This window comes from Heteronotia binoei, chromosome 1 (genome assembly GCF_032191835.1).
Source record: "Heteronotia binoei isolate CCM8104 ecotype False Entrance Well chromosome 1, APGP_CSIRO_Hbin_v1, whole genome shotgun sequence".
Classification (NCBI taxonomy): Eukaryota; Metazoa; Chordata; class Lepidosauria; order Squamata; family Gekkonidae; genus Heteronotia; species Heteronotia binoei.
In genome coordinates, this window is record NC_083223.1 from 62000438 (window position 1) to 62022961 (window position 22524).

The 22524-nt window shown below is 38.2% G+C and overlaps 1 protein-coding gene across 1 annotated transcript in view; it reads left to right on the plus strand.

The window, feature by feature from the left end:
- The window catches only part of TINAG (tubulointerstitial nephritis antigen), a 56554-nt gene that overhangs the window by 24122 nt on the left and 9908 nt on the right, over window positions 1-22524 (plus strand). The window contains exons 8-9 of the mRNA XM_060258296.1: window positions 406-451; window positions 2134-2257. Coding sequence (XP_060114279.1) covers window positions 406-451; window positions 2134-2257 — 170 coding nt within the window. The remainder of the gene's footprint in view (window positions 1-405; window positions 452-2133; window positions 2258-22524) is intronic.

Below are 22524 nucleotides of genomic sequence, written 5' to 3' on the forward strand. Positions count from 1 at the left end.
AGTATTTGCTATGAACCTGTTCTAAAAAAATGTCTCATTGTTGCTTCACAATAGTCCTTCACAATTATCATTTAGTTGTGCATTATCTTAGTAATTAGATATTGATCAATGTTTGACTAGTGTATGACTGATTTTCAGGATATATGTTAAGCAGTTGATACTAGATCAGAAACATTTTCTCCACTATGTTTGCCTTTAGTTCTATAATTATATTTCTGTATGACATTGATTGGCATGGCCACTAATACATCTCATCTTAATTTGCCAGCACCGTCTTAAAACCAAACCATATTAACATTAACATGTTGTAACATTATTATTACACCTAACATATTGTGAAATGTTCAGTGCAGAAAAATGTATTCCAAAAGAAAGTAAAGAAAGTTTCTTTCCTCTCATTTTTAGGAGACTGACATAATGGAAGAAATTTTAAAAAATGGACCAGTCCAAGGTAAAGGGGCAAAAACTGGCCTTATTGTCCCTACTTCAGAGAAAATTCTGTACCCATTTTTTTCTGCTTCTTTATATTCCTTTTCCATCAAATATATGATTGGAGCTGTTATCCTCAGAGTGTTGATTACATCTGATCTCATCTTCCCCAGAACAATGGAAAATGTCCATGCCTTTTAGGATTTCCATTCTCACATTGGAGAGGGGCCCTGGCCCAGTGAAAGAACCTCTGCTTTGCAGGCAGAAGGTTCCAGGTTTAATTCCTGCCATCTCCAGTCAAAAGGACTAGGCCACAGGTGATGTGAAAGACCTCTACCTGAGACCCTGGAGAGCTGCTGCCAGTCTGAGTAGACAGTACTGACCCTGATGGACCAGTGGTCTGATTCATTATAAGGCATGTGTATGACACACATATTGGCATAAGAACCCTATCCTGCCCCTTTCAATTTCTATGCTTCGGCATTCTTCAAACCATTTTTCTTCCATACAACAGCCCTGGATCAGGGACCCCTTTCAATATGAAACACCATCACCTTGATTCTTCTGTACATTTCCTAAGTAGCTAAATAGCAGCTCCAGGGGGCATTCATTTTATATTTTATATTTAATATCCTTACAGGCCATGCTCTCCAAATAGTTGCTTGACAGTTTCCAAATAAAAACCACACAAGGTTATAAAAGCAGTGGAACAATAAAAAAGCAAAAACAAAGCAAGACAGAACAGAAGACAAATAAAAAAAAATATTCATTCGGATTTATTCCAGGTCTTCCTCAACTTTTGCTCTAGTTGCTGTTTGATTTGCTCCATTGCCCCTAGTTGCTTCATAAACCAGAGATAAATGGGTCATGCAAGAAAGAATAGGTGGCTAGAAGTGATCACGTTAATCATTTTTGTGGGTCATGTTCGTATTTCACAGATCTGAGATTGGGGAAGCACTGAGAGACTGTTTGGGGTGGGAGGTTATAAGGTTATATTATCATCTTCTGCTCTGGGTTCCTGATCAAAAGCTATCCCTGGGCTGCTGTTAACACCCACAGAGAGGGAAAAAAGACCAGCAAGAGAAGGTGCCTGTCTCTCCCCCCACCCTTTTACTAGGGCTAAAAACCAAACTGTGCCCCAGTCATCTGCTTCTTAAGGCTAAATTCCACATTTAATTGAATTGTATAACTTTAATTGTATTTTAATTGTTTAAATATATTTATGTTTCCTGCCTTGTGGACCCTGACTGGATGGAAAGGTGGTGTGAAAATGTTTTGAATGAATGAGTGAGTGAGTGAATGAATCTGATTATGGATCCCAAGATCACATCTATTTTAGCTTTGAGATAAGTAGATACAGTGGGTGCATGAAACTGTATAAAACTGTATGGAGAAGGCAGCTGCAATATTAGATGGCAATGGGAAGGACACACAAAAATACATTATAGATCAGTGATATTACTTTTTGGCTTTTACATTGTAATAATCTTAGGTTGTAAACAATAAATTTGAACTAACCTTTGCTTCAGCTTAGCACTATTGGTGACAATTGACATTAATTTATTATTGCTTATGTTTTATGTTTCAGTCATGATACTTTATCACCAGTATTTTGTATAGTAAAGAGATAAATCTGTAATGAAAACCACTTGACAGGAGAAGAACAAAGAAAACAATCACCAGCTTTGCCTCCTTTGTATTTAGCTGTCATGCAAGTACATCATGATTTCTTCCTTTACAAAAGCGGAATTTATAAGTACCAGAGGAATGCAGGAGGCTCACAACAGCAAGATCATCACACCAAAACGCATTCTGTCAAAATTGTTGGGTGAGTAAAATCATGGCCATTTTTACTTCAGCTTTTTCCATAATCTATCGTGGACATGCAGTGGATGTACCTAATAAAATATGGAGAGAACTTGATTGTTTCTATTATGATTGAAGTGGCAATTTGGGGAATGCAAAAATGGTTTCATAACTGCTTCATTTGAATCTCAGGGAAAGTCTCTTAGGCAGTAGTTGCTTGGAAAAGCCTTTCTCTGCCTGATGTCTTGGAGGGGTGGTGCCAGTCTGCCTATAGATGGGTCAATGCTATGAGTACCTTAAGTGTTTATTTGATGAGTCTAGTAGGCAGGCAGATAAGCATGTGCGCACACACAGAGCCTGACCCAAAATTATTTGAAAATTCTTTAAAATACTTAGGTTTTTGCAAACTTTTTCTAAGACTGCTTGGAAAAACCAAGTAACACTCTTCCACCTTCTCTTCCAGTTAAACATAATCTTATGAAGAAAAGGCGGAAGAAGAGAAACTGGTAGCAGAGGCGTGTCCTGAAGTATCACTTTCTGCTAGGCTACAAGGTTTTATTTTTCTGGCTTTCACAATTCAATATATTTATTCATAAAAATTAATGAAAATTTACGTACCTCAATAGGAGCTAATGCTCCAGAGCATCATCTTGGACATGGGTCATTTTGTAGAAAAATAGGTGGTGGAGCTCATCCATAGAATCATGGAAACATAGAGTTGGAAGAGACCTCCAGGGTCATCTAGTCCAACCCCCTGCACAATGCAGGAAACTCACGAATACCTCCCCCTAAATTCAAAGGATTTCATTGCTGCCAAATGGCCATCTAGCCTCTGTTTAAAAACCTCCAAGGAAGGAGAGCCCACCACCTCTCGAAGGAGTCTGTTCCACTGAGGAACTGCTCTAACGGTCAGGAAGTTCTTCCTAATGTTGAGCCAGAAACTTTTGATTTAATTTTGGAATAAATGATTTTTATTAGTAACATATGGTAGCAAAACTATATCTACAACTTATAAAAACTTAAAGTAAAAGAAGAAACTTTCTACCCCATATCTTACTTTTCCCCCACCCCTCCCCCCATTACTTGACCCCCCGCCAGTGTTATTTACTTAAAGGAAACAAATATTAAAGGTACCCTTAACTGTTAAGAAAAACCCAAAAGTTATATTCTTATTTTAAAAACCTTAATCATTATAAAGGATTGTCCAATGTCCTTTTATTTTCCACTCTTTTTCTACGTATCTTCTGAATTTCTTCCACTCCAACTTAAAAAGTTCCAAATCATAGTCTCTTAATTTTATGTTAGTTTGTCCATTTCACTCCATAACATAACTTTTGTAATCCAATCCCATTTCTCTGGTATTTTTTCTTGCTTCCACAGCTGCGCATACAATGTCCTAGCAGCTGAGAGCAAGTACCATATTAAAGTTCTGTCTTCTTTTGGAAATTTTTCCATTTGTAATCCCAGCAGAAAAGTCTCTGCCACTTTATTGAATTCATATCCCAAAATCTTAGAAATCTCTTGCTGAATCATTTGCCAAAACATTTTAGCCCTTTCACAAGTCCACCACATATGGTAGAAAGAACCTTCATGCTTTTTACATTTCCAACACCTATCTGGCATCTTGTTGTTCATCTTTGCTAATTTTTTTGGAGTCATATACCATCTATACATCATCTTAAAACAGTTTTCTTTAATACTATGACATGTTGCGAGTTTCATAGAATTCTTCCACAAATATTCCCAAGATTCCATCTTTACTTCTTTATTTACATTAATTGCCCATTTTATCATTTGAGATTTCACTACTTCATCTTCTGTAGACCATTGTAAGAGTAATTTGTATACTTTTGAAATTAATTTCTCATTATCTCCAAGCAGAACTCTTTCCATTTCTGTTTGCTCCTTACTTATTCCTTCAGTTTTGATATCATTCTCCACCAAACTTTTTATTTGTTGCATTTGAAACCAGTCATATTTGTAACTCAGTTCTTCTGCAGTTTTCAGTTCTATTTTTCCACTTTGTATTTTTAGTAGCTGATTGTAAGATAGCCGTTTTTCTTTGGCTGTTTTAGCCGTTATCTTTATCACTTCAGCTGGCACTATTCACAAAGGTCTCCTGTCATCACCATATTTCTTATACTTTATCCATGCATTTAGTAGATTACTTCTTATATAATGGTGAGAGAAAAGGCCATCCATCTTTTTTCCGTAATATAAGTATGCATGCCAGCCAAATTTTTTTCCATGGCCTTCCAACACTAAAAGTTTTTTATTTAACAACGTTATCCATTCTTTCATCCATACTAAACAAACTGCTTCATGATACAATTTCAAATCTGGTAATTGGAATCCATCTCTCTCTTTTGCATCTGTCAAGATTTTCATTTTAATCCTTGGTTTCTTCCCAGCCCACACAAATTCAGAAATTTTCCTTCGCCATTTATCGAACTGTTTAGCATCTTTCACAATAGGAATAGTTTGAAACAGATACATTATCCTTGGTAGAATATTCATTTTTATTGCAGCTATTCTTCCCAGCAATGACAAATTGAGCTTGTTCCATTTTAGCACATCTTCCTCTATTCTACACCATAACTTCTCATAATTATTCTTAAACAAATCAATATTTTTCATTGTTATCTCTACCCCCAGGTACTTTACCTTAGAGGTAACTTCACAGCCCATTAGTCTTTGTAATTCTTGTTGTCTATTTCTCTGCATATTCTTGCACAAAATTTTAGATTTTTCTTTATTTATATAAAGTCCCACCAACTCCCCAAACTCTTGTATTTTCATTAATAACAAAGGTGTAACTTGTATGGGGTTTTCATTTATAAACATTATGTCATCAGCAAATGCTCTGTACTTGTAGGTATATCCTTTTATTTGTAATCCTTCTAGATCTTTTTCTTCTTGAATCTGCATCAATAAAATTTCAAGAGTCATTATGAACAACAATGGTGAAAGCGGGCAGCCTTGTCTAGTACCTTTGCTGATTTTCATTTCATCTGTAAGATCTGCATTAACACACAGCCTTGCCCTTTTTTCAGAATATATTGCTTTTATCATTCTTATAAAGCTTTCTCCAAGCTCCATCTTATCCATTACTGCAAACATAAAGTCCCAGTTTAAATTGTCAAATGCTTTCTCTGCATCCGCAAAGAATAATGCTACTTCTTTTTCTGGATGTCTTTCATAATATTCTACAATATTTACAACAGTCCTAATATTGTCTCTTATTTGTCTTTTGGGGAGGAAACCAGCTTGATCTTCCTTTATAAAATTTATCAAATATTGTTTAAGTCGTTCTGCCAGAATTCTTGTAAATATTTTGTAATCGTTATTCAAAAGTGAAATTGGTTTGTAGTTTTTCACATTCGTGGCATCTCTATCTTCTTTAGGTATCAAGGAAATAATGGCTTCTTTCCATGCATTTGGTACATTCCCTTTTGTTCTTATTACATTCATCAACTTCTGCAATTTTGGTATTAATTCATCCTTAAAAGTTTTAAAATATTTAGCTGTATATCCATCTGGCCTGGGAGCTTTCTCATTTTTCATCGCATTGATTGCTGCTTCAATTTCTATTTTTTCAATTGGGTCATTTAAGACTTTTCTCATATTTTCAGTTAGGGGCTCAATTTTTAATTTTTGTAGATATCCATCTACCTTCTCTCTCTTTACTTCAGCACCTTTAAACAGCTTGGCATAGTACTTAAAAAATTCTCTTTTTATTCCCTCTTGAGAAACTACTTCTTTTCCATCTATCACAATTCTACTAATTATTTTGTTTTCTCTCTTTTTCTTCAATTGCCACGCCAAATACTTTCCCGTCTTATTTGCCCCTTCAAATGATTTCTGCTGAAGCCTTTTCAGATTCCATTCCACTTCTTTGTTTAACAGATGTCTCAACTGAGTTTGTAATATTGAAATTTCCCTTAGAATTTTCTTTTTCCCTGGTCTTTTTCTCAGCTCCCCATCTTTTTTCTTTATTTCATTTTGAATGTCCAATAATTGTTTTTCTTTTTTCCTTTTGTCTTTATTGTTTAGAGTAATCAACAACCCTCTCATTACTGCTTTATAAGCATCCCAGACCATCTGAAAGTCAATATCTTCTTTATCATTCACTTGGAAAAAGTCCTTAGTTTCTTTTTCTAGAAATGTCACTGTTTCTTTGCTCTGTAGCAAATCTTCATTCAGTCTCCATTTCCTCAGTCTTTTAGACAATTTTGTAATCCATATTATTGGGTTATGATCAGCCCCAATTTTAGGTAAAATCTCTATCTTCCTTGTTATGAGACCTAAGTCTCTAGTTCCCCACAGCATGTCAATTCTGGAAAAAGTCTTATGTCTTGCAGAAAAAAAAGTATAGTCCTGCACTTCAGGATTAAACTTCCTCCATATATCTTCTAAATTTTCTTCTTTAACTAATTCGAAGAAAGACTTTGGCAGTTTCCCTTCTTTCCCATCGTTTTTTTCCCCTCCAGATCTATCCAATGAGTTCTCGACTGTTCCATTAAGATCTCCCATTAAGAGTATTTGATCATAAGTCAACTTATCCAACTGTTGTGTAATGTCTTTAAAAAAGTCATCCTTTGCACTGTTAGGTGCATATAGTCCCAATAACGTTTTTTCCCACTTAATATTATCTCAACTGCTACAAATCTTCCATCTTTATCTTTAAATATTAACTTTGGCTCCAATTCTTGTTTAATATAGAAAACTACTCCCCTTTTCTTCTGTTCAGCTAATGAAAAAAATTCCGTTCCCAATTGTTTGTTCCATAAAAATTTATAATCCTTTTGTTCAATGTGTACTTCTTGCAAACAAATTATATTACAATTTTGCTTCTTGATCCAATGAAATGTTGCCCTTCTTTTTTGTGGTGAATTTAGTCCATTAACGTTCCAAGACAGTAATTTGTAATCCATCATGGTGCAAATTCTTTATTTTCTTCAAAAAATCTACTCAACTCCTGAGCATTTGTAATTGTAACTCTCTTCCCCTGAAGTTCAAAACTCAAACCTTCGGGTATTATCCACCTGAACCTCGTGCCATTGTCTTTCAGTTTTTCTGTCAACTTTTTGTATGTTCTCCTGTCGTTTATCACTTGTCTTGGCAGCTCCTTCATGATTCTCACTTTACTGCCTCCTACTATCAGTGATTTTTCAAAGTTTTTGTTCATGATTCTTCCCACCATTTCCTTTGTCATATATCTTATAACAACATCTCTTGGTAAATTGTTTTTCTTGGCAAAAAGTGAATTAACTCTATACATGTGATCATACATGTTTTTGTCTCATCAGGGTCTTCTTCTAAAAATTCTGCAATTATTTTTATTATATATCCTTTCAAATCACCATTCTCTGCTTCAGGTACTCCTCTCAGACGTATCTGAGTTTCCATTAATTTACAGTCATGGATTGTCACTTTTTCTTGAATTTTCAACAAGGTGGTGTCATGTACTTTTACTTTCTCTTCTACCCCCTGCACTTTCTTATCTGTTTCCTCAGGGTTTTTTTTTTTTTTAGATCATCCACTTCTTTTTTAATCTCTGTGATAATTTCTACCTTTAATTCATCTATCATTCTCCTAACTCCTTTCATTATTCTGGCTTCCATGGCATCCAATTGGTCCTGCATTTCTCTAATGAAAGAGCCCTTTGTCGGGTCTGCCTGGGTTCAGACATTTAGGCAAAAAACAAAGGGATAGAAGAAATTAAAAAAATAAAAATACCAAAAATTTCGGTCTCACAAATTATAAGTTTAACTTCCAAATTCAAAAGATCTGAATTTACTCTTTTAGTTAAATTTTATTCTATCTTCTTCTGGGCTTCCTAGGCCAAGATATAATTTTTTTTTAAAAAAAATTCCCCTTTAAAAAATGATGAAATTTTTGACCTCACCAATTTGCAATCTGACAGTCAGGTTCAATAGAGTAGGACTTGCCCTTTCCAGCAAGCCCAATTTCGCTGGTTTCTGAGCCCCCAAAGTCAAGATATTTATCAAAGAAGTCTCTAAAACTTCCAAAATGGCGGCCGTGATTTTTTACTTCTTCAAATAAATATTTTCCTTTTAAAATCACCCTAGGAGCCCAGAAATAATGTAGCCAATAGTTCTTGTCTTCTTACCCTTTTTCCAGTTGATTCTGACAATTTTTAAAGTCCCAGATTCTTTTAAAAACGATGTTTTGGATTTAGCCTCCCAGCAATGGCTGCCAATGTTTCTCTATGGTATAGAGTAGGCTTTTTTCTTTACTGCTTCCTGTCTCCATCACCATCAACTCTCATGGAGATCTCACAATACTTGACGTACTTCCTGTCTTGCTCAGAAGTGCTGCAGGTCTGTTCCAATGTGACGCAGTTGCTTTTTCTTCAAAACCACAGATAGACTAAACAATGTTCCTTTTCACTTTTTAGCAGTTTTTAGCACTGTCCTCTATATATTAAAACAATCCAAACTTCACCCCTTCCTTCTTCTTCTTGCAAGCTTTCTATTTTTCTTTTTCCCACCTTTTAATTTTGTCCCTTTAAGCTATAAATAGCTCCGGAATGAAAAGAAAACTTCTGTACCTTTTGTTCCAGTTATCCAAGTTTCCACTGGTCTTTCAAAGCTTTAATTATTTAGAAATGTCCAAGAAGGTTAGGATCCTGACGAGCTTATGTCAAATCAATTACTCTGAGAACTTTTGCAGACGTTGACTATGCAGACTCCATGAGACCCCTCAAAGAAGACCTCTCCAGGGCTTCCTTTCAGCCAAGGTAAATCTCTTTAAAGTTTCCGTGCAAGTCTTGGACCTTTCTCTCACTGAGAAAAGTAGGCAGTAGGCATTAATTTGCCCTCTACTACCCCGAACAAAAGTTTCAGCCTGCTCCCGTTATGAGAGACAGCTCAGCTCGGCATTTTCCTTCCCCGGAAGTCCACTTTTGATTTAATTTCAACCTATTAGTTCTGGTCCTACTTTCTGGGGCCACAGAAAACAATTCCACACCATCCTCTATATGACAGCCCTTCAGGTACTTGAAGATGGTGACCATATCACCTCTCAGACGCCTCCTCTCCAGGCTAAACATGCCCAGCTCCTTCAACCTTTCTTCATAGGACTTGGTCTCCAGACCCCTTACCATCTTCGTTGCCCTCCTCTGGACCCATTCCAGCTTGTCTATATCCTTCTTAAAATGTGGACAAGGTGGCAAAGAGGTGGAACTCTCAGAAAGGTTCAGGAGCTATGCTCCTGTGAGCTTCTGCTGAATCTGAGGCCTGATCTTGGTAATCTAGATCTGTTAAGACAAAGCCTAGAAGCTCTCTCTAGCCCCCAGCTGCTTTCTCTATCATTGGTTCTCTGTCCCATCACAACAGCAAGTTTGCTTTGGTGGGAGAAGGAGACTGACAAAAAATTGGCAAGTGGTAGCCACGGCAAATATGGAAAGATCCAGTGTGGTCTCATTACTTCAATCATCCAAACAAATTAACTCAAACTAGTGCTCCTGAGAAGACAGCCTCAATAATGTTGAGATCCTCCAGGCCAACCAGACTAGGGAGGCTTCAGTCCCATCCCTGAGACCACCTATATCAGCTCAGGCAGTGAGAATTTAGCAATGAAGTGGGTGATACACCTGTTAGCCAATTTGCTGGGGTCTCCTCTTTTGATGGGGGGATTAGCAAGAGGTATGCCATAGGTAGAGCTAGCAGGGATCTTCCCCCTATAATATGAAGCTCCAGTATCAAAATAAAAACTCCAAAGGTAAAATAGTTTTTAAAATGTTACTTAGAAAAATATGTAAGAATACAATCCCACACAAGTAATCAAAATACACACAATCCAGAGCCAGGAAAAATAGAGATGATTGATAGGGATTTGTAGGGATTGTTGAAGAGGGTGATATTACCTGTTCCAGGTGTGGTCCAAGGATCCATGAAGCTGAAGATATGTGGAAAGTGGTCCAGAGTTTGGGGGTGCAAGTCTGTGGTAGGGCAAGACAAGACACACTGAACTGGTCAACCACATGGCCTTATATTACCAAATTTGTGTCCCCAGGCGATGATATCACGTGACCGATGACATAGATGTCAAATGACCTATGACACAGTTACATGTGACTCCTGATGTCATTGTGGGGGCAGGCTCCCAGGAGTTTTGACAAGATTTGTGGGTTATAATGGGTTTACTTAATGTAAACTACATTTAACAAAGAAAAAGAATTGCTCAGTATAGAGCCACACTGTAATCTACTGTAACACCACAGCTAACACAATGGGGTGATCTGACAGATAGGACTAAGTCGTTAGCAACTTTGGGCTTCTCCTTTTGTGTATGGGGCCCTTCCAAATAGAAGACAGGAACAGTCTGTTATTATGCACGAGCGTGACAGCAAGCTCTATTGTTAGCGGCTGGCTACTTCATTTGCATCTGCATTGACACACCCAGAGTATGTGGTGCTGTTGCTTTGCCTTCATGGTGTTGAGTAGGAACAAGATGGACCCAGGATCTCTTCCATCATGGCTTCTAGTGAAGGCTGCTCTTGGGCACTGTCTTCTGTTGACAGGATCACAGTTGTGTTCTGCGTGGCTTGGCCACTTCTTGGGGAAGCCTGATCTAGAGTCCTTCTATGCAAGGGGATGCACACAGTCACTTCAACGGCAGGATCAGGCAGAGAGTCCTCCTTAGCTTGGCTGGAGTGCTTGCTGCTTGGCTCCACACAGAGTAAAATACCCATAGTGGGCTGGTGCCCACGTAATTGCTTGGACACAAATAAGGCTGAGTCCAATATATCAGGATACATGTGCTTATAAGCAGAGCTTTTTTTGTAGCAGTAACTCCTTTGCATATTAGGCCACAACCCTCTGATGTAGCCAATTCTTCTGGAACTTATAGTAGGCCCTGTACTAAGAGCCCTGTAAGCTCTTGGAGGATTGGCTACATCAGGGGTCTGTGGCCTAATATGCAAAGGAATTCCTGCTACAAAAAACAGCCCTGCTTATAAGGATACATAGTCCATGATAACTAAGAGTCCAGGGAGTCTGGCACCAGGGCCAGAGTGAACATAGTCCATTAAAGATGGAGGAGGGGGCTTGGGCTCACATACCCACAGAATCCCAGTCCTGTTTTACAATCTCAACATTAGGCTCAGTGGTGACACAACAGCTTTGCATTCCTGTAAGACAGTCCTCTTCCGGTTGGCATATAACTGACCGGTACCTGAAAAACCCCAAAGGAAGGTTGTAGGATAGCACATTGATAGATCGTTCTTGTTTTATTGTTTTAACTGCTGTAAACTATTTAATGTATTTTAATATTCATTAATCTTATTGTTAGAATTTTATGTTGTGAGCCGCCCTGAGCCGCTTGGGTGGGGAGGGTAGGATATAAATCAAATGAAATGAAATAAGCTTCCAAGTTCAATGCCCAGCACTTCCTCTTTAAAAGTTCAGGTACTCGATAATGTGAAATACCTTGACCTGAAATTCTACAGATCTGCTGCCTGTTGGAGGAGGCAATAGTGACTTTGTGTAAGGCAGTTTCAGGCTGCCTTTGCTACAGAGAGTTGGCTTAACTGAATGAAATCCTCACTTTCCCCACACAAGGAGGATTATAAAATATATAAATGGTTCAGAAGTGGCAACTCTTCTGAATAACCCAACAGGAGTACCTAATACCTTTGTGCATGTGAACACTGCCAAAATGCAGCAAGCTTTTAACATGGAATTTTGATCCACAGGAAGTCTAGGAAAATGGATTTGCCCTGCACAACATAATTATGTTGGCATAAGTTTCTGGAGTATGCATTTGCTTCATCACAGTGTACATACAGGAGCAGGGTATTAACAATTGATGACTGCATAAATCAAAATTACCTCACTGAGGGATTATTTCTAAAACATTGTCCATAGAAAATATTTTAATCAACTCTAGCAACAGATTGCCTTAAAAAGTAGAAGAGTGATGTGAAGAAGTAAATATCGTAACAGCTTACAAAAATGGCATCCACTGTATCTCTACAACTTTTAATGGACTAATGGATTTTGAAGGTTGTAAAGTGTTGCATTCAATGTAAAGGTTTTAGCTGTGCTCTGTAATTTGAGGGCTGTCTACTTTATAAAAGTCCAACTGTCAAAGAGTTTTGTATCCTTCTGGAGCATTTCCCCCCCCATCTGTGAAAGCAGCTAAAAATTGTTACCTGTGTTGGCTGAACTTATGAGCCATGGAGAGAACCAGCTGGGTGTAGACTTTGAGAAGGATTTTCTCAGGGCTTTTTTTGTAGAAAAAAACCAGCGGAAACTCATTTGCATACAAGGCCACTCCCCTGATGTTACCATTGTTTCACACAGGACTTTTTTTGCAGAAGCCCAGCAGGAACTCATTTGCATATTAGGCCACACCCCCTGACACCAAACCAGCTGGAACTGCATTCCTGTATGTTCCTGCTCAAAAAAGATCTGGATATTCTGGGACAGCAGGCACCATGGTTGTGAGTCATTAGATCAGTATGGATGGCAGACAGAACAATCAAATGTTCATTGGGAAAATGTCACTGAACTTTGTTGATAATAAATTTATAATTGGTTAATGGCTTAATGTCCATGGATAACTTTCCTGCTACAGAAGTGAACAAAATAATTGAAGTACTGTTCTTGCCCTGCGATTTGGCAGTCCACTGAACAAAACAGCACTTTACCAGCGATTCTCCTGATATGCATGGTTGCCAATTTGTGTAAACAGGGCAACACACACATTTGCCAGCTGGGGTATGTGCAGGCCTGCAGTGTCAAAAACCTGGGTTTTGACTAAAGTGTACCAACACTGAAAAAGATGCATATTGTCCTGTTCACACAAAATGTCAACCTCATGTACTGAGAAGATCACAAATAGCATGATTTTGCATCACAAAGATACAATGTTGAAGAACTATTTATGTGGGGCTCTATGTGTTGCAGTTAGTGCAAATGGAGCCCCACAGCAGGGCAAATATGGCCCCATGGCTGTTTCAGCACAAGCAAATGTTGCAGGTGTGAAGGCTGATGCCCTTTCTCCCCCTGCTCCTGAGCTGAATTGGGCCCCAGCACACTTATGAGCATTAGCTTCCTGATGTCTTGTCTATCTGCAAAAGGCACACAGTTGTGTCAGGTAAACCACAGCCCAGCTTTTGTCACAGGCAACATGTAGTTTGATCCTGAGTTAGCCTGGTAGAACAACAGACTAACCTTAAAAGTTAACACATTTATGGTTGCACTTAAGTTTTTGTGGAGTCAAGGCTACCTCATCAGGGGCATGAAATGAATTCTGGTTTTTGACATTTTTATGCAAAACTACGCAGGTAAGTACAGCACAGATGTCATTCTAATAGCTGTAATTGGCCTTTCCTATCCTAACAACTTCCATACACAAAATTCAGTTCTTTCCTTTTGCTTTTGTTTTGCCATTTAGTTCTGTAATAGAAATCAGGCTATGTATATGGAAAATGTCATATTAAAATGTTAAATTGCTTTTCTGGGTACTCAACCTTTGGTTTGTAGGAAGGGTAATTTGCTTTTGTCACCGGATTGAAAATCTTAAGTAAAAAATGAAAATATGTAATAAAGGTGCTTTTATTATGGGTTCTCACATATGCTACAATGAAAGTAGCTACCATTTTAGAAGGTGGTTTACTGGCTTTCTAGAAATAGAGCTTCTGCTACAGTGACTCAAGAGTACACACTGCAAGTAAGGTTTTGATTATGTTGCTAACCCTGTCATAGGATTGGAAAGGAACTTTAAAAGTTTAGTATCATACAGGGGTCATTTTGTAGGAAAATAAGTGATGGAGTTCATTAGCATATGCTGCCTCCCCCCAGACAAAAGCAACTCAATGCAAGAAAGGTAGGCTTGTCTTCTTCATCCCCCGGCAGGGGACATTTGTGTGTGTGATGCGTGCGCACGTGACGAAATTACATAACTCAGAAGTGGCATCATCAAAATGATGGCGCCCATGTGGGGCCATTTTAGGTGTTTCTGGGAAAACTCTATGGTTTTCCCAGATGCTCTAGCCATTTGGGAGGTTAAAACTCCATGTACCATAGAGTTTTACCTCCCAAATGGCTAGAGTATCTGGGAAAACCATAGAGATTCCCTGGAAATGCCTAAAGCTGTCCCGCACGGGCGCCGCTATTTTGATGACATCACTTCTGGGTGATGTCATCACGCCAGCAACGCAGGGGAAGGTTCCCCCCACCGGCCCTCCTGAGCAGGAGATTCCCCACCTGGACCGGGGGCTTGGCAGCCCTAAAGAAAGGAGAGCCCTGTGCTCCTGTGAGCTCCTGCTAAATCTGCGGCCTGGTATCATATCTTGTCCTGAAAAACATCCTCTGTGTGCCTTCCAAAGAGAGGGCACAGCCATCCTGAAAACCATATTTTCAATCATCACCCATCTCTTCTCCCAGGGCAAAGTAATCTGGAACACAGTACAAAGAAATGAATCAGAATTGCATAGGAGACAAGGCTTTTTCAGATTCTCTAGAATTTAGGGGTTTACCCATCTCTGGTGTGTGAAAACACCATTTGTAACCTTTGGAGGAGAATCTGTGTGGTACCTGCAAAAAATGTGAGTCCTACTGATAATTTCCCCAGATAATTTCCCCACTCAGGCAGCACAGGAGCAGCCGAGGCTTTCTCACTCACTCCAAATCATGCATAAGCTGTTTTTGTCACCTTAAATGCTTTCCTGCTTGAAGGAATCCAAAGTGGCTTAATAAAATAAAATGAAAATATAATTTTTAAAACATACAATTGAAATAAAATGAACATGAAGTGACTCGGGCTGGTCTTGAAATGAAAGGTTCAGCTCAATTAAGAGCATCAACCAAAGTACCCAGTTTTATACCTAAAGTGTTACTGAGAGGCGCTGCCTGTTAATACGGAGCACCCCAATACCTAAAGAGAGAGAGTGGGGCTCCTATTTCTGTTAAACAAAATGGAGTCTGATCAGAAACAGGCCAAGAAAACACTCCATCTAAAGTGGAGTGGACCCTGCAGAGAGCTTGTTCTGGTTGGCGCCTGAAGTCTGCCTCTCAAGTATAATCTCACATATTCCACCCCCAACGCCCCCACCCAAACAGGATGCATAATAACATGGGAACTGCTGATAAGTGTCATTTTCACTCTGATCTTCTGCTACCTGTCGATGGCTCCTTCCTTCGACCCATCATTTCCACTCTGCCACCTCCATTCAAATTCATGATATGACACATCCTACCACTCAAGGTCTTTGTCTTTCCTAAAGGATCCCTTCCTGAGTGTCAGCCAAAATTGGTAACAAACCATTCAGTCACGTCCTAGCCCATCATTCTAGTAAACACATGGAATTTCCGATCTAGTGTTTTAATTAAGTATCCATTCAAGAAAGCAATCACCGGGCCATCTATGACTCCTTAGTAACAATGATCCCCATCTGACAGATCCCTATATAATATGGTAAGGTAAGGTAAGTTTTATTCTTATATCCCGCCCACCCCCACCAAAGGCGGGCTCAGGGCGGCTCACAGACATGGCGTGCCATGATTTAGATAAAATACAAAATAAACAATGATTTAAAATACAGTTCAATTACATAAATTAATTAAAATAGATAAAACAGGTGCTATAACTACTATCAATCACAATTATACATACTGTCATACAATCATTACTGTCAGTTACAGTTATGCATAAGATGGTTAAGGCTACAAACAATTTAGTCAATTTGGTCTGGTCCTGACTTAAATGCGAGCTGAAAGAGAAAGGTTTTGCAAGCCCTGCGGAACTGATTCAAGTCCCGCAGGGCTCGCACCATCTCTGGAAGGCTCGCACCATCTCGCACCATATGGGTCAAAAACCCCATTTCGGTGTGCATTCTGTAGGGCGCCATTTGCAGTCTGTACCCCTGTTACTCCTGTAATTGGGTCTATAGGGTGTGTCATGCTGGCCGTGCGTGTCCCTCTCTCTGTATTTCCACTGAAAGGACGTCTCCTCTTCTGGATCAGGTGACTATTACCCGCTTCAACGACCCTTAAATTCCTCTGTTCATAACCTCTGTTTTTCCTAGTTTCTTGAGTGCTTGTTTGTATATCTGTGAGTGTGAATCCTTTTATTACATACTTGAGTAAAACATAAAATACCACTGCTTGGACTATTCTTGGCTGAAAACCTAAACTCAGTATCATTGAAAGCAAAGATCCTTCGCTCCTAATTTGCTCTACCAAGTCTCTTAGCAAATTTCCCCATTAAACATAAGAGCCTCAAAGCATTGCAGGTAACAGAAGGGTACACAGTTTTATGCCTGAAGACATTCATTCTTTTGCTTCTATTGGCAAGTTCTGATTTCTTTATTCCTTGTGAAAAGTCAGGTATCAATCCAGTAATCGTGCAAAATTTCTTTCTACCCACTCAAGTCAACCACCCGTCATCATAATGCATTTTTCTATATTACCTTGCACTAAAAATGTCTGCTGTGCTATCAAGGTCAAATCTTGAATGAATTTCAGTACTAGGAATCATATCCCTACTTCACTATCAGTTGTATCCGTTTTTTTAATTATTGATGCTGATATAATTTATAGGACTGGTTGGTTACTTAATCCAATTGTATTGACTTTCCATCATTTTTAATGGAAGTTTATAGTTCCCTTTTTTTACTGTTAGGATTTGTTTTCCAATACATAGATAAAAAGCTAAATAAACGTTGTAGAAGTAATTGACATTTTTAATTATTTGAGGTTAAGTGGAGCTTGGCGGATCATTCAGCAGCCCATGAAATATTAAATTATAGACCATTCGTTGAAAATACATTTTTAATGCGGCTAAATTTCTTCACATTCCCACTGTAATACTTTTAAAATACTGCTACAATGTTTCATTTCTAATTTATGAAAATGGATGTCTGTTTCTGAAGGTAATCCTGTCTGCCTTCTTTAGCTATTGCAGAGGCTTGTGATGTTACAGCTAAAAATATCATTGAGGGCAAGGGCAGGCAGAACAGAACAATGCATCATCATGCTGATTTGCTTTTATCAATTTCTACTTCTGTTACAACATTATTTTTGGATGCAAAATTTCATTAGAGAGATGAAGCCACTCTGATGCATCTCTGAATGAAAATGTTGGTGACCTTGCTACCCCATCATCCCAAAATGTACAAAAGTACTGCTGGATCAGGCTGAAGGTTCATTAGTTCAGCATCCTGTCACCTTGGATGGCTACTAGAGGTCCTTGGAAAACCTGCAAGCATGTCATGGGAAACCAAAGCCTTCTCCTGTTGATGTAACCAACAACTGGTATTTGGGGTACACTGCTTCTGATCATGGAGGTTCTAATTACCCATAATGGCAAACAGTCATTTATGCATTTTCAACCATGGATTTGCCTAATTCTCCTTTAAAGCTATCTATATCCTGTGGGAGCAAGTTCTATAAGCCATTCCTTGAGTGAAGTACCTCCTGTGGTGTCTCCCTAATCTTCTGCTTTATCCAGTGTCCCCAATTTATGGGGGAGAAAAAGTGTACACTATCTAGATTCTGTATATAGTGCATACTGTTGTTGTTGTTGATTATTAGATTCTTGACTGCCATTCCTGATGATTGGGCTCAGGGTGGTTTACATCAGGTACACACAAAAACAGATTAAAACCAATATAAAACAGTAAGCATCAGGTTCCTTAAAAAACAGATTATGTCAGAATTTCAATAATATTGCCATCTCGTGGCACTATTTATATCCTGGTAGTGCTGCTATCTTGTGGGGTGGGGGTGCCAAGTTGAACGTTAGCTGCCTTTAACCAAATGCCTGCCGGAACATCTCTGTCTTACAGGCCCTGCGGAAAGATAGTACATCCTGCAAGGTCTGGGTGGGATTTGGCTGAGAGTTCCACCACATTGGGGCCAGGGTGGAAAAGGATATCTTTCAGGCCGGGGACCACCAGCAGATGTTGATCACCAGAGGACAAGTACACAATGCTCTCCCAGGGGTATACTAGAAGAGGTGGTCCTGAAGGTACCTGGCTGATAAAGGCCTTAAAGGCCAACACCAGCACCTTGAACCTGATCCGATCCTCCACTGGAAGCCAATGCAGCTCTCGCAGCACCTGAGAGAAGAGAGCCATGCATGGAGTTTCTGTAAGAACCCGAGCTGCTGCATTCCGAATCAGCTGGAGTTGCTGGGTCACCCTCAAGGGTAGGCCCACGTAAAGTGTGAACTGCTAACATGTCCCTGTTTAGAAAACAGATAACTAAACTAAAAAGCTGTACATTTTTATTTTAAATAACTTACAAATATACAAAATCAAAAAAGGAAGTGGCATAGGACTATGTACATTCCCTTAGGTGCCAAGTCAGCCTCAAAGGGGAGGATGTTCCAGAGGTAAAGTGCAACTATAGCAAATGCCCTGCCTCTAGTCATCACCTGCCTTACATCCAAAGGTGGGGCACAGAGAGCAGGGCTTGAGAAAGCAAATCTGAACTGAGTGGCCCTGCAGTGCTGGCTTGTAACACTGCAAAGGTAACTCCGCTTGGCTTGCTCCAGGGCCATTTTCACTTTGCAGACTATCTGGACTGGCAGCCTATATAGTAGGGGAGGAGATGGTCTTGTGTGTACCCTGGCTCCAAGCCATGTAGGGTTTTAAAGGGAAGAACTGACATTTTCAATTGTGCCCAGAAATGAATAGGCAGCCAGTGCAGCTCTTTCAGCATAGAGGTGATCTAATCACTGTAACCAGCCCCTGAGTATAGCCCAGCTTTTGCATTTGGAGCCAACTGAAGTTTCTGGGCAGTTTTCAAAGGCAGCCACATGTAAAGCACATTTCTAACTTGGATGTGATCGCAGCATGGATTACTGTGGCCAGATCATAAAGTCATAGCTGACATACCAGCCTGAGCTGATAAAAGGTGTTACATGCCATCGAGGAGATCTGAGCCTCCAGCTGTAGGCCAGGATCCAGTAGCACCCTCAAGCTATGAACCTGTTCCTTCAAGGGGGATGCAACCCCCTCCAGGATGGGCTGAATCCCCGATCAGCATTGACCAAGGGCATGGCAGTCTTCTATATGCTTTATCATATAGGGCATATATTCTTCTATATGCTTTATCATCCTACCAGCTCACCCAGTCTCCAGTTCTGTCCCCTGTAGAGACTTCTTTGGAGTGATTGCTGATAAACAATTTTATTGGTAACATATGGTAGCAAATCTCTGTCTATATCTTACAACTTAAAAAAGGAAAGATTTATCTACCCCATATCTTACTTTTTTCCCCCACCCCTCCCCCCGTTACTTGACCCCCGCCAGTGTTATTTACTTAAAGAAAAACAAATATTAAAGGTACCCTTAACTATTAAAAAACCAAAAGTTATATTCTTGTTTTAAAAAACTTAATCATTATCAAAGATTGTCCAATGTCCTTTTATTTTCCACTCTTTTTCTACATATCTTCTAAACTTCTTCCACTCCATCTTAAAAACTTCTAAATCATAGTCTCTTAATATTCTTGTTAATATGTCCATTTCACTCCATGACATAACTTTTATAATCCAATCCCATTTCTCTGGTATTTTTTCTTGCTTCCACTTGCTTTCAACTGCGCATACAATGTCCTAGCAGCTGAGAGCAAGTACCAGATTAAAGTTCTATCTTCTTTTGGAAATTTTTCCATTTGTAATCCCAACAGAAAAGTCTCTGCAACTTTGTTAAACTCATATCCCAAGATATTAGACATCTCTTGCTGGATCATCTGCCAAAACATTTTAACTTTCACAAGTCCACCACATATGGACTTTTTACATTTCCAACACCTGTCTGGCATCTTGTTATTCATCTTTGCTAATTTTTTAGGAGTCAGATACCATCTATACATCATCTTAAAACAGTTTTCTTTAATACTTTGACATGTTGCGAGTTTCATAGAATTCTTCCACAAATATTCCCAAGATTCCATCTTTATTTCTTTATTTACATTAATTGCCCATTTTATCATTTGAGATTTCAATACTTAATCTTCTGTAGACCATTGTAAAAGTAATTTGTATACTTTTGAAATTAGTTTCTCATTGTCTCCAAGCAGAACTTTTTCCATTTCTGTTTGTTCTTTCCTTATTCCTTCAGTTTTGATATCATTCTCCACCAAACTTTTTATTTGTTGCATTTGAAACCAATCATATTTATAACTCAATTCTTCAGCAGTTTTCGGTTCTATTTTCCCACTTTGTATTTTTAATAATTGATTATATGACAGCCACTTTTCTTCGCCTGTCTTAGCCGTTATCTTTATCACTTCAGCTGGCCCTATCCATAAAGGTCTTTTCTCATCTCCATATTTCTTATATTTTATCCATGTATTTAATAGGTTACTTCTTATATAATGGTGAGAGAAAAGACCATCCATCCTCTTTTTTCCATAATATAAATATGCGTGCCAGCCAAATTTATTTCTGTGACCTTCCAACACTAAAAGTTTTTTGTTTAACAATGTTATCCATTTTTTCATCCATACTAAACAAACTGCTTCATGATACAATTTTAAATCTGGTAGTTGAAATCCGCCTCTCTCTCTTGCATCTGAAAGAATTTTCATTTTAATCCTTGGCTTCTTCCCAGCCCACACAAATTCTGAAATTTTCCTATGCCATTTATCAAATTGTTTGGCATCCTTCACAATAGGAATAGTTTGAAACAAATACATTATCCTTGGTAGAATATTCATTTTTATTGCAGCTATTCTGCCCAGCAATGACAAATTAAACTTGTTCCATTTTAGCATATCTTCATCCATTTTATGCCATAACTTCTCATAATTAATTTTGAACAGATCAATATTTTTCATTGTTATCTCCACCCCTAAGTACTTTACCTTGGAGGTAACTTCACAGCCCATTAGTCTTTGTAATTCTTGTTGTCTGTTCATCTGCATATTCTTACACAGAATTTTAGATTTTTCTCTATTTATAGAAAGTCCCGCCAACTCCCCATATTCTTGTATTTTTGTTAACAACAAAGGTGTAACTTGTATGGGGTTTTCATTTATAAACATTATATCGTCAGCAAATGCTCTATATTTGTAAGTACATCCTTTTATTTGTAAGCCTTCTATATCTTTTTCTTCTTGAATCTGCATCAATAAAATTTCAAGAGTCATTATAAACAACAATGGTGAGAGTGGCCAACCTTGTCTAGTACCTTTGCCTAATTTTCATTTCTTCTGTGAGATCTGCATTAACACACAGCCTTGCCCTTTGTTCAGAGTATATTGCTTTTATCATTCTTATAAAACTTTCTCCCAGCTCCATCTTATCCATTACCGCAAACATAAAGTCCCAGTTTAAATTGTCAAATGCTTTCTCTGCATCTGCAAAGAATAACGCTACTTCTTTTTCTGGATGTCTTTCATAATATTCTACAATATTTACAACAGTCCTAATATTGTCTCTTATTTGTCTTTTGGGAAGAAACCCTGCTTGATCTTCCTTTATAAAGTTTATCAAATGTTGCTTAAGCCGTTCTGCCAAGATTCTTGTAAATATTTTATAGTCATTATTTAGTAACGAAATTGGTCTGTAATTTTTTACATTCGTGGCATCTCTATCTTCTTTAGGTATCAAGGAAATAACAGCTTCTTTCCATGTATTTGGTACATTCCCTTTTATTCTTATTATATTCATTAACTTCTGCAATTTTGGTATTAATTCATCCTTAAAAGATTTAAAATATTTAGCTGTATATCCATCTGGCCCGGGAGCTTTCCCATTTTTCATTGCGTTGATTGCTACTTCAATTTCTGTCTTTTCAATTGGATCATTCAAACTTTTCGCATATTTTCAGTTAGGGGCTCTATTTTTAACTTTTGTAAATATTTATCCATTTTCTCTTTCTTTACTTTAACACCTTTAAACAGTTTGGCATAGTACTTAAAAATTCTCTTTTTATTCCCTCTTGAGTAACCACTTCTCTTCCATCTATCACAATTCTATTAATAATTTTATTTTCTCTCTTTTTCTTCAATTGCCAAGCCAAATACTTTCCCGTTTTATTTGCCCCTTCAAACGATTTCTGCTGAAGTCTTTTCAAATTCCATTCCACTTCTTTATTTAACAAATGTCTCAATTGAGTTTGTAATATTGAAATTTCCCTTAGAATTGTCTTTTTCCCTGGTCTTTTTCTCAGCTCTCCTTCTTTTTTCTTTATTTCATTTTGAATGTCCAACAGCTGTTTTTCTTTTTTTCTTTTGTCTTTATTATTCAAAGTAATTAACACCCCTCTCATTACTGCTTTATAAGCATCCCAGACCAGCTGAA